The sequence below is a fragment of the Gymnoscopelus braueri genome, assembly GCF_963280865.1.
Source record: "Gymnoscopelus braueri genome assembly, chromosome: 18".
In the NCBI taxonomy this organism is placed as follows: Eukaryota; Metazoa; Chordata; class Actinopteri; order Myctophiformes; family Myctophidae; genus Gymnoscopelus; species Gymnoscopelus braueri.
This window is the reverse complement of record NC_137618.1, coordinates 9004065-9016931: the sequence shown is the minus strand read 5'-3', so window position 1 is coordinate 9016931 and position 12867 is coordinate 9004065. Positions and strand designations below refer to the sequence as shown.

Genomic DNA, 12867 nt, shown 5'->3' with positions numbered 1-12867 from the left:
TTTTCTTACCGAATATCTCCTTGGGCTTGGCGGGTGCACCCAGGTCACAGGGCGAACTCAGTCCCACCTGGTTCTGGGCAGACACTCTGAACTCGTATAGCAGCTCCTCGTCCAGGCTGGAGACCGTGAACTCACACACCACCAGCTGGGCAGCGACGTTGCACCTCTTCCAGCCATCATCTCCCTTCTTAGCGCTTCCCATCACTCTCATCTCCACCACGTAGCCGATGAGGGGAGCTCCTCCGTCAGACACAGGCTTGGTCCAGCCCATCGTGATGGAGGTCTTGGTGCTGTCCAGGACCTTCATGTTGGTGGGGGGAGCCGGGGGCTCTGTGAAGAGAAAACAAAGGTTTTAATTTTAATTTTATTCATAGATTGTAGATTTTATATGTGTATGCTGTGCAGGACTTTGATCAACATTGGTTGTTTTTAAACATGCTCTACAAATACAATTGACTTGACAGATATAGTTACTTATATAATTATATAATTTCATAGTATTGACTGATTACATACCAACAGTGTCTTTGGCAGTGATCGTTCTTGAAGGCTTGCTTGGGTTGCTAAGTCCAATTTCATTGACAGCTTTGACTCTGTACTGGTAGTCATGGAGAGGCAGAAGGCCAGTGACAGTGAGTTTGGTTCCAGGGATGGCATCTTTGTTGACAGGAGACCACCTGATAGCATGCTCCTCCCTCTTCTCCAGCAGGAAGCCTGTGATTGGCTTGCCTCCATCTTTGTCTGGCTGCCACCACTCCACGGTCATCTCTTCTCTGGCGATCTTGGTGACTTCTGGGGCATCAGGTGTTCCTGGTACGTTGAACTGGGTTCCAGCGACGATAGCCTCGCTCTCCACGGCAGGACCGGGGCCCATCTTGTTCTCAGCACGGACTCTGAAGATGTACTCGTTGCCCTCGACGAGGCGTGTGACGTTGGCACTGTTGGTGATGACAGCGTTGGAGTGGACAGACCAAACTCCTCTCTTGCTCTCACACTTCTCGAGGATGTAGTTGTAGATATCACAGCCGCCATCATCCTCTGGGACTTCCCAGGCCAGGTGGCACCTGTCTGTGGTGATGCCAGACACCTTCAGGTCCCTGATGGCGCTGGGTCTGTCCAGAACATTGAGCACAGAGTGAGCAGCGCAGGTTCCTGCACTGTTGGTGGCTGTAACAATAAATTTGCCACTATCTGTGCGCCTGGCATTTGTAAGAAGGAGCTTAGTGTAACCGGCACTGGTCTCAAATGACATCCTAACACCCCGTCTCAGCTCAGCCGGGCTCTCGTCCTTCGTCCATTTGAATTCAGGTTGGGGTTGGCCCTTGATTGTAGCCTCGAGGTTAACGGTGTCTCCAGCCTTCACCACCACAGTGCCATCGGGTGTAATTTTAATCTCAGGTTCCACCAGGTGCTCTTTGATCAAGATCTCAGGTGTGGTCACCCAGTTGCTCTCTCCTCCCTCATTCTTGGCCTGAACCCTAAACTCGTAGATCTGGTTCTCAATGCATTTTTCTGCCATGAAGTATGTCTCCTTGATGGCTCCTTTGTGCAGCCTCTCCCACTCCTCGGATTCCTTGGGCTTCTTCTCCACGTGGTATCCCAGGTTGCGGCTGCCTCCATCGTAGTCTGACTTCCTCCACTTGAGGAAGCAGAAGGTCTTGCCGATCTCTGCAGCCTGGAAGTCATTCGGTTCACTGGGTTTCTCAATGGGATCCACAGCCAGAATGGCTGTCTTGGACTCAGTGGAGGGGCCGGCACCAATCTTATTCTCTGCACTGACACGGAATAAGTACTCACATCCCTCTGTGAGAGAAGCCTTAAACATTCTCTTAGTGCAGTCATTGGCCGCCACAGTCCATCCTCTCTGGCTGGGCTGACGCTGCTCTATGATGTACTGATGTATCTCAGAGCCTCCATTGTCCTCAGGGTTCTCCCAGGAAACAATGCAAGACTTCTTGGTTGCATAGGCCACCTTCAGGTTCTGGACGGCTCCTGGAATATCAAGCACGTTAACGATGATGGTGGCCGTTGCCTGTCCGCTGCTGTTCTTGGCCAAAATGGCGTATTTTCCATAGTCGGACCTAACTGACTCACTGATGACCAGCTCACACATAGGGTAATTGTTGTTCATCTCAATGCGCTTTTCTCTGCCTAGAGCTCTGGCATCCTTAGTCCATGTAATCTCTGGGTCGGGCCGGCCCTTCACCCTGGTGATCAGGCTGATGATCTGGCCTGCCCTAACGGTCAGAGTGTCACGGCATGAACAATCCACCACCACCTCAGGAGGCACCAGGATGTCCTTGGCTAGGACGGTCTCTGCTAGATCCCTGGGCTCACTGTCCCCAATAATGTTAGTGGCGCTGACGCGGATCTTGTACTCCATTCCCTCAACCAGGCCTGGCACTCTGTAGGCACACATCTTGACCAGCTCTTTGTTGATTCTATCCCACTTGGCACTGCCTGTCTTCTGGGCCTCCACCACGTAGCCCAGGATGGGGCTACCTCCGTCTCTGTTTGGCTTGGTCCAGCAGATGTCTGCGTAAGACTTGCTCCAGTCCTTCAGCTTGAGGTTGCCAGGAGGTCCAGGCTTGGAGAGGGCGCGAGTGGCCTTCATGGGGTCAGAGATGGGTGAGGGCCCACTGATGCCAGCAATGTTTTCTGCAAACACCCTGAACTCATAGCTGTTGCCCTCAAACAGGCCAGAGACTCTGTACTTGACGTCCAGCACGGAGGTCTTGTTGACGCGGATCCACTTGCCAGTCAATTCTCTACGTTCAATCACATAGCCGGTAACGGGGCTGCCTCCGTCGTGGTCTGGCTCAGGCCACTCCACCGTTACGGCGTTCTCTGTGATGTCGGAGCACTCTGGGAAGCCTGGTGGGCCAGGGGGATTGAACAAGTGCTTTGCAATAGTGGGAGGACTCTCCAGGGGAGCTCCAATACCGATCTTGTTCTCTGCGCGGACACGGATAATATACTCACGACCCTGCTCCAGTCTGGACACTTTAGCCTTGGTGGCGGTGCCAGTGGACTGGACCACAGACCAGGGCTCCCATGACTTCTTTGTATCCTTTTTCTCCACCACATAGGCGATGATTGGCGTGCCGCCATCGTCCTTGGGAGCCCTCCACTGGATCATCATGTATTCGGGAGTCACCTCCAGGATGTTGACAGGACCGATGGGAGGTCCAGGGACGTCCAACACGGTAACGTGCAGGGCGACGGCCTTGCTGCCTGCTGGGTTGGACACAGAAAGGATGTACTCTCCAGTGTCTCCTCTCTCAGATTTAGGGATGCTCAGGACAGTGGACAATCCCACAGTATCGATCGCGAAGCGTCCCTCAGAGACAATCTCCTTGTCGTCGCTCAGCCACTTGGGTGTCGGGGTGGGGATGCCAACCATGGTGGCTGGGAGTACGATGGCATTGCCAGCTTTCACAACCAGACCTTCAATAAGCTTCACATCCACTTCAATAGTTGGTGCCAAGGTTTTCTCTTGGCACGTGATAGGAATGGTGGTATCGGGCCGGCTCACGCCGACGCTGTTCTGAGACTTGACTCTGAAGCGATACGTCTTGCCCTCCTCCAGGCCGGTCACGTGGCTGCGGGCGTCGGTGACCGTCTTGAAGGTCACCCAGTCTGTCTGGCCCTCTTCCTGGTGCTCAACAATGAAGCCTGTGATCGCACTTCCTCCGGTGCGTTCAGGCCACTCCCAGGCCAGCCACACATCGGTCTTCTCTACGTCGGTGTGGTGAATGTTCTTTGGTGGACCAGGAGGATACATAGGATCCAAAGCCTTGATGGGCGTCTTGGTGGTAACGAAGTCACTTCTGCCAAACTGGTTCTCAGCAGCGACTCTGAACAGGTACTGCGTGCCCTCCACCAGGTAGATGGCCATCAGAGACGGCTTCTTATTGGCTGGGGAGACGGGCACCCAATTCTCTGCGGCCACGTCCTTCTTGTGCACCACGTAATGGGAGACCACGGCCCCTCCGTCGTCCTCTGGTTTGGTCCAGGTCAGGTAGCAACTCTCGCTGGTCACCTCCGAGATCACCAGGTCCCTGGGTGGGGAAGGTTTGTTCAGGACGAGGACAGACACTGTGGCTGATACTGTCCCCACTGGGTTCTCTGCCGTCAGGGTGTAGCTTCCGGAGTCAGGGCGGACACACTTGTCGATGAAGGCCTTGCTGCCGCTGGCGGTGGTGGCAACGGTGACGTGAGTGGGCATGTCGCCGTCGTTCTTCTTCCAGCTGAGGGTGGGCAGAGGGACCCCTCTGACGGTGGCACTCAGGGTGATGGGAGTGCCCAGCATGGCCAGGTGGTCCCGGGACATGTTGGCATCCAACAGCAGCTCTGGTACCTCCAGTCTGTCGTGGACTTTGATGTTTTCCTTGATGTAGGCGGGGTCCGAATTCCCTGCGGCGTTGACGGTCATAATCCTGAAGAGGTACTGTTTTCCGTCTTCAAGTCCCGTCGCCACGTAGTGCAGGTCGGGACACTCCTCTGGGGTCTTGTTGGCGGGCACCCACTCCACCTTACCGGGTTCCTGGTGCTCCACCATGTAGCCCAAGATGCGGCCCCTGCCGTCGTGGCGGGGCATCTTCCACTTCAGACTCACTGAGTCCTTGGTCTTGTCGTAAGCCTCCGGCGTGACTGGAGGGCTGGGCAACACGATGGGGTCCTTGGCCAAGATGGGTACGGATGGAGGGCTGGGGTCTCCAGTTCCTAGCTCGTTCTCAGCCATGACTCTGAACTCGTACTGGCAACCCTCGGTCAGGTCCTGCACTGTGAACTGTGTGTGGGGGTACAGGGGCTCCCTGGTGACGCGCGACCACCTCTTGGAAGACAGCTCCTTCTTCTCCAGCACATAGTTGTTGATTGGTTTACCACCATCCTTGGGTCTGGACCACAGAACCAGACAGTTGGTGCCGTAAACCTCTCTCACCGTTGGCGCCTCAGGGGCCTCTGGCACTCCTAATGAAGATGACACACAGAAAAAAACATTGTTATAGGGCTGTATTAGTAAATCGAACTAATAGATTTAATCAATTATAAAAATATATATCAATCTATAATAGATAATTGTATTCAATATTTTATTGTTTATGTGGAACAGTTATTATGAAAAATATACCAATGAAAGGTTATATCAAAAATAACTTTTGTTTAATTGAAAAAGTTACACAGAATGACATGAATAATAATGAAAGCAGTAGTGGTGACATACTGAAGAGGTCCTTGGCTTTCATCTCCTCAGACTCCAGAGGGTCGCTGATACCGTACATGTTCTCAGCACAGATCCTCATCACGTACTCTCTGCCCTCTGTCAGCTTGGTGATCTGAGGGACGACAAACAGAAGATCATACACTGGTAAATAATTTTAGTGGAAACTGACATAATTGTACTTAATTACAGTACTTGAGTACAGATAATGTGTGTAAGAATAATAATGACCTTGCAGGTTGTCTTGGTGGAGGCAGCGGTGACAACGACCCACTGGTCCCTGTTGATGTCTTTCTTCTCGATGATGTAGTTGGATACGTCTACTCCTCCGTCGTCCATTGGGGGCTTCCAGGTGATCACCATGTACTCCCTGTGCACCTCATCGAAGACCACGGGACCCACCGGAGGGGTGGGACGATCGACTACGATGACGTTGCACACTCCCTTCCTGGATCCGGTGCTGTTCTCCACCACCACCATGTATCTGCCGCTGTGCTCTCTCTTAGCCTTCATCACACCCAGAGACATGGTGTTCAACGTGTTCTTAAACACCGTGTGAGGGTCCGCCTTCAGCTCCACGTCGTCCCGGTACCACATGATGGACGGGGCGGGTTTGCCCGTGTAGCGGCCCTGTAGCTGGACAGACTCACCCACGCGGATGATGATCTTGTCCCGGAAGTCCAGCTCGATGGTAGGAGGTTCCAGCTGATCCTTGCAGGTGATGGGCTTGGTGCTGAAGGAAGGCTTGCCGGGTCCGATCTCGTTGACGGCGGACACCCTAAACTCGTAGGTGTCTCCCGCCCGCAGGCCATCCAGCGTGAACCTCCTCTCCAGCAGGTCGTCCTTGGTCAGCCTGCTGAACTTGTCCTTGCCGATCATACGGGCCTCCAGGATGTAGGAGGTCACCTCCGAACCGCCGTCGTTCTTGGGCGGCTTCCACGTGACGCTGATGTAGTCCTTGGTGATGGCGGTGACCTCGATGTCCTCTGGGCGGTCGGGCACGTTGATTGGGTCTTGGATGGTGATCTCAGACGCGGTTCCGATGAACGGTCCCACACCGATGGCGTTCTCGGCCGCCACCCTGAAGAAGTAGGTCTTCCCGATGGTGAGGCCATGGGCAATGGCCGTGTGTCCGCCGATGTTGGCCGACACTGCGGTCCAGGCCTTCCTTTCTGCCTCGCGCTTCTCAATGACGTAGTTGGAGATGGGAGAACCACCGTCATCGTCTGGGAAGCGCCAGAGAAGCTTACAGGAGTCACTGGTCAGCAGCTCAGCCTGGAAGGGGATTCCTACTGGTCCAGGAGGGCCCAGAACTTCAACGGTGACGTCCTTCGTCTTTTCTCCGGCGGCGTTCTTGGCGGTGAGTGTGTAGACTCCCTGGTGCTTCCTGGTGCAGTTCTTGATGACCAGAGAGGAGCTGATGGCTGTGGTCTCCACTGCTGCCTCGGCGGGGAGGCTGGCTCCATCTCTGGTCCAGGTGATCTCCGGAGCCGGCTGACCCGACACGTAGGCGATGATACGGATCACCGCTCCGGCGGGGACCACCATCCTATCCTTCATGGACGCGTCCAGGTCCACCTCAGGAGCAACAGCTCTGTCGTTGACCTCCAGGACTTCAGGGATCTCTCCAGGATCACTGTTCCCAGCGATGTTGAAGGCGATCACTCTGAACTTGTATTTTCCACCAGTCTTCAGACCAGTAATCACAAACCTGGTTCCTCTCACCTCCTTCTCCTTGGCCTTGACCCAGGGCTCGGTTCCCTCCTCCTGGTACTCCACCCAGTAGCCCATGATCTTAGAACCTCCATCCTTCAGAGGAGGAATCCATTCCAGATCCACCGTGGACTTGGTCCAGTCGATAATCTTGGGAGTGGGAGGAGATGGTGGTGTGATGGGGTCTCTGGCAAACACGGGGTCGGTAGGCCCGCTGTAGAGTCCTGGGCCGGCCGCGTTGACGGCTGCCACTCTGAACAGGTACTGTGCCCCCTCAATCAGACCCGTCACCACGTGGGACTCTCCCAGCGCCCCGGGGCGGATGGGGTCTCGGGTGCAGCGGGCCCAGCGTTTGGACGTGGTCTCTTTGCGCTCCAGCCAGTAACCGGTGATGGGGCTGCCGCCGTCGTCCTCTGGCTCATCCCAGGCGAGCGTCATGCTGTCCAGGGTGATGTTGGAGATTTTGGGCTTCTCGCACTGGCCGGGAGGAGCCATAACGATCCTGGCGACTTCAGAGTCGCTGTCCAGCCCTTCTCCAACTCCGTACTTGTTCTGGGCAAAGATGCGGAACACGTACTCATGTCCCGTCATCAGTTTCTCCACCGTCCAAATCCTCTCTTTGGGCTCGTTGGTGACAATGGCCCAGGCGGCCCTGCCCTTCACACGTTTCCAGATGACGTAGTTTGTCACCTTGGAGCCACCGTCGTCCGTTGGCGGCAGCCAGGACAGAGTGACGTGTTCAGGGCCGATCTCCTCAAACTTGATGGGAGCGGAAGGTGGCCCGGGAAGACCCAGCACATTGAGTCTCATCTCTTTGGAAGCTTTGCCTAGGCTGTTGGATGCCACCAGCGTGTACAGTCCAGTGTCCAGCCTCTTGCTCTTCTGGATGATCAGGGTGCAGCTGTCGTCCGACACCATCTTGTTGATGTGCTCGTCATACTGGATCTCCACCTTCTCGTCTGGCTTGAGGGCCGGAGCCTTGTACCAGGTGAGCGTGGGGAAGGGACAGCCGCGCACGTGGGCCACGATGCTGATGTCTGTGCCCTGCTCTTCCTCCATGAACTCTTTAATCTCAATGGACGGAGCACAGGTGGCGTCCTGTAGCAGAATGGGGCCAACGGTGGTAGAAGGTCTGCTGGCTCCAGCCACGTTGTAGGCCGTCACTCTGAACTCATACTCATCTCCCTGGGTCAGGTCCTCCACCTTGAAGCTGGTGGTGTCAATCTCTCTCCTGCTAACCCTGCACCAGTCCTCTTTCTGGGCCTGGCTTGCAGCCCAGCGGAGCATGTCTACGTGGTAGTGGGTGACTTCCGATCCTCCATCGTACTTGGGAGCTTTCCAGGTCAGAGTCAGAGTTCCCTTCTTGACGTTTTGGATCTTCAGTCTGGTTGGTGGATCCGGGGGGTGGATGGGATCTTTAGCCCTGGCTGCCTCCTCTGTCACAACAGAGGGTCCAAATCCAAAGATGTTCTCAGCTTTCACGCGGAACAGATACTCCGATTCGAACATGAGGTCTGTAACCACCAGAGACTGGGCTGCACACGCCGGGTTCACCTTGGTCCAGGCCTTTCCTTGGACAGTCTTCTTCTCAACGAAGTAGCTCTTGATTCTCTCTCCTCCGTCACTCTCTGGGGACATCCAGTACAGTCTGCAGGTGCCTCTGGTGATGTCACTGACCTTCAGGTCTCTGACAGGTCCGGGCAGGTCGAGGACGTTGACTCGGATTTTCAGGTGCTTGTGTCCGGCTGCGTTCTCTGCGTTGATGATGTAACGTCCGGTGTGGATCAACTGGCTCTCCTCGATGATCACCAGAGAGCCACTGTCTGTGCCGTAAATCTCTGAGTCAATGGGCATTTTGTGGATCTCGTTCTTCATCTCCGTCTCTGCTGGTCCATCGAAGGTCCAGGTGAGTTTGGGAGCTGGTCTGCCTGTGACCGTGACGGGAATCCTCACACTGCTTCCAGCCATGATGTTGAGCAGCTCGGGAGCGCTCACACCCAGGGTGAGGACAGGTTCAATGAGGATATCCTCGACTATGATGTCTGCGGTCTTGGCTGGTTCGGAGTTGCCAGCAGCGTTGACGGCGTAAACCCTGAACTTGCATTTCTTCCCTTCCTTCAGCTCAGGAACTGTGATCTCTGTGGTTGGGTGAAGCTTATCAGCCGGGTTCACCCTCCTCCAATCAGGAGAGCCCTCCTCGTGCACCTCGATGATGTAGCCCTTAATGGGACTCTTTCCGTCCTTGTCCGGAGGGCTCCAGGTGAGCGTGATGCTGTCCTTGGTCTTATCTTTAACCGCCACTGCGGTGGGGGGGCTGGGAGGGTCTGGAGAGGAGAACACGTTACAGGTTATTTAATGTTAAAACTTGTCAGTTGGAACCATCATCACCGTAAAGGTAGTGTTAAGTGTTTTTTTTGTTGTTGTTAAAACTAAATGTTTCTTGTTAACATCTACTCACTGCATGGATCTGCAGCAAAGCGGGACTCTGTGGACTCGCTGTGAGGTCCTATTCCCGCAGCGTTGCTCGCTGCCACTCTGAACTGGTACTCTGTGTCTGGGATGAGCCTCAGGACAGTGTACTGCAGTGCCTTCACCGCAGGCTTGGTGACAGGGGCCCTGTTACAACGGCCCCAGTACACGGCTCCCTTCTCTCTCTTCTCCAGCCAGTAGCCCTGGATGGTGGAACCGCCGTTCTCCAGAGGAGGCTCCCAGGTGATGGTCATGGTGGTGGAGGTGGCAGAGATGATCTTGGGGAAGCGTGGGGGTCCGGGGAGACCGAAGGGGTCCTTCAACTCCACCTTCTCAGAGTCGCAGCCGTCACTGACGCCGTACTTGTTCTGGGCTTTGATCCTGAACTGGTACGTGCCCTTGACGTTCAGTTTGTACACCTGAAGGAACACAGAGAGAAGAAAGACATGTAGAATTTGATACAGATGCTCCCTGGAATTGTGTGATGATGTGCTGTAACACAGATTCTTGATATTCAATAACATTTTGTATAGTAGACCCACACAAACACAGCAAATGCACATGGTTTGATGAAGTTTCATCTTACCCCAAATCTCCTGTCGATCAGGTCGATGGTTATAACTTCAAAGTCAGACTTCTTCTTGATGGCGTCTCTCTTTTCCATAACGTAATTGGTGATTTCACTTCCTCCGTTGTCCTCTGGCGCGTCCCACATCAGATAGCACGAGTCTGCCTTGATGTCGGAGACGACGATGTTCCTGGGAGGAAGAGGACGGTCTGAAACGCAAAAGAAGAACATTCATTCACATGAAGCGCAACAGTAATAATGAACAGATTAGGAAACGGGTAGTTCCGACCAAGCAGTGTGATGAAATCATGGGCTCTCCAGCCGTGCTCAAAGGAGCATGGACAGCACACATTATGTGTTAAGTGACACTTACCCAGAACGTCCACACTGATGACATGCTGTGCTCTTCCCCAGCAGTTCTCTGCCATCAGCTTGTAATTTCCTGTGTCCCGTCTGACGGTCGTGGCCAGGGCCACCTTAGTCTTCTGAGTTGTTCTGTTCACCTGAAGACAGCCACACACAACGCACTTTAACAACGCCGAACACATTAATGCCTAACAAATAGCAAACATCTGTGTATTATTAGCTGCCAAACCTCCTCAAGTTCAATGGTGAGTATCTCGTCCTCGTCCTTAGCGACCATGACGGCGTCGTCCTTCACCCACTGCAGCGTGGGAAGAGGAAGTCCAACCACCTCAGCGGGGATGTCGATAGCCTCGCCCTTCCTCACCGAGATGGAGTTACGCTTGAAGTACTTCAGTATGGTGATGGTAGGTTTCACTGCACAAACAACACACAAACCTCATTAGGAACATATTATATATTTATTAGGGATACGCGATTAATCAGTCATCATATCGGTATCGGCAATATCAGCCTTAAAAAGAAAGAAATATCGGTATCGAACCGATATCAAAAGAATAAATCAGTTCTTAATGAATTCTTACGTTCATCATCTTGGATCTTGATGCTGATGGACTTGGAAGGATCTCCGTTTCCGACCTCGTTGATGGCGGTGACGCGGAAGTCATACTCCATGTTCTCAGACAGGTTCTCGATGGTTCCGCAGCATTCCTGGAACATCTTGCGGCCGGCGGGCTCGTACTCTGTGCTGTCGGACCTCATCTTCTCCACAAGGTATCCCGTGATGGGACTGCCTCCGTCCGTCATTGGCGGCTCCCATTCCAGAGTCACCGTGCTCGTGCCTCTGTCGGTGTAGTGCAGTTTCAGTGGAGCGGAGGGGGTTCCTGCAGTACAAAGTAGGGGTGGCAACAGTTAATGCATGCATAATCGCCAATACTGATGTCGTCAAAAAGGTCAAATAATGACCGATATGTCGGCCAAACAGATATGTCGGCCAAACAGATATGTCGGCCAAACAGATATATCACATAGTGTAGGCCTACCTTTAGGATCCACAGCCAGGATGGGGCCAACCACGGCGGGCGCTCCGTCTCCGAACTTGTTCCTTGCGATGACCTGGATGTCGTACTCCTCTCCGACCAGCAGGCCCTGGACATCACACTTACAGGAAGCCGTCTCGATTGGCATACGGAACAGCTTCATCTTGGCGTCCTTCTTGGTCACCTCGTAGCCAATGATGTCACTTCCTCCGTTGTCCAGCGGGTCGGCCCAGGTGATGACGATGTTCTTCTTGGTGACCACCACTGTCTTCAAGTCCACCACTGGTCCAGGGACGTCTGGACAACAAAACACAACCAATAGGATTTGAACAGTGGTAGGGGGATAGTAGTTGTTCTAATTGAATGTTTCATCTTTAATATAGACAGAGACTGTATTTACAAAGCACCAGTATAGTGCTTTATTACTGTTAATAACTGTAGAGGTTTATCACTGTGTTTATTATTACTAACCCAGGACGTCCACACGGGTCTCAACGGTTTTGGTTCCGCTGCTGTTGGTTCCACAGATCTTGTATACGCCCGTTTCGCCCCTGATGGCTTTCTTGATGAACAGAACGCTGTCGTCTCCCTGCGTGTCGATGACCATCCTCTCGGCGTCGGTGTCGGCCTCGTCCTTGGTCCATTTGACCTCTGGCTGAGGTCGACCCTTCACCACGGCCGGAAGCCTCAGATCAGTTCCTGCTCTGATGATCACTCCGTTCCTCACAGCGACGTCCAGCTCCACGAACGGAGGTTCTGGTGGAAGACAGAGAAACAAGAGATAGACGTTGAGATCACTGTCATAAACAGAGGGGGTTCTATGCAGTGGTGGAATACAAGAGGAGTACTTCTTCCCCCACTGGTTGTATGTAATGTAATGGTGACAGAGTAAGATTAGCACCTGTCGGTTCTTTAACTTGGACGTCTTCTGTGACTCCAGGCGTTCCGGGACCGGCGTCGTTCATAGCCATGACTCTGAAGGTGTAGTCAGCGCCTTCCTTCAGTCCAGTCACTGTGTAGGTCAGATCCTTACATCTGTACTCTGTGCAACGAGTCCAGTCCTTCTCCCCAACCAACACCTGAACACACAAACACACACACATAGAGGTCAATACAGGACCAACAGGTTGTCATAAAAATGCAGTTGACGATTTATTGTCATACAAATAATTGCAATTTTTTTCCAACAATTTTTGGAAGAGAACATGGTGAAGTACCTTCTCAATATGGTAGCCAGTGATCTCTCCTCCTCCGTTGTAGATGGGGGGCTTCCAGGCCAGGACCACAGCCTCCTTCAAAATGTCCACGATCCTCGGTATGGGAGGGCCAGCAGGCACTGTAAATGTAGCTCTGTGTTAGACAATGTCCTCAAATGCACTTCTGAATGATGTTTAGGAGGCGTTGTTCAAGCTAAAACATGGTGTTAACCACTTGAACCCCAGCATCCATATTCTGGGGGAGGGAACATTAGCCAAAAAATAGCTGATCTA

At 53.3% G+C, this 12867-nt stretch overlaps 1 protein-coding gene across 2 annotated transcripts in view; it reads right to left on the bottom strand.

The window, feature by feature from the left end:
• The window catches only part of ttn.1 (titin, tandem duplicate 1), a 91947-nt gene that overhangs the window by 54309 nt on the left and 24771 nt on the right, over positions 1 to 12867 (bottom strand). For both annotated transcript variants that reach the window (XM_080456806.1, XM_080456805.1), the window contains exons 55-67: positions 12595 to 12713; positions 12279 to 12456; positions 11849 to 12133; positions 11381 to 11674; positions 10922 to 11221; positions 10570 to 10754; positions 10348 to 10477; positions 9993 to 10183; positions 9396 to 9825; positions 5456 to 9261; positions 5228 to 5339; positions 517 to 4974; positions 10 to 330 (exon numbers count right to left, since the gene is read on the bottom strand). In XM_080456806.1, coding sequence (XP_080312932.1) covers positions 10 to 330; positions 517 to 4974; positions 5228 to 5339; positions 5456 to 9261; positions 9396 to 9825; positions 9993 to 10183; positions 10348 to 10477; positions 10570 to 10754; positions 10922 to 11221; positions 11381 to 11674; positions 11849 to 12133; positions 12279 to 12456; positions 12595 to 12713 — 10809 coding nt within the window. The remainder of the gene's footprint in view (positions 1 to 9; positions 331 to 516; positions 4975 to 5227; positions 5340 to 5455; positions 9262 to 9395; positions 9826 to 9992; positions 10184 to 10347; positions 10478 to 10569; positions 10755 to 10921; positions 11222 to 11380; positions 11675 to 11848; positions 12134 to 12278; positions 12457 to 12594; positions 12714 to 12867) is intronic.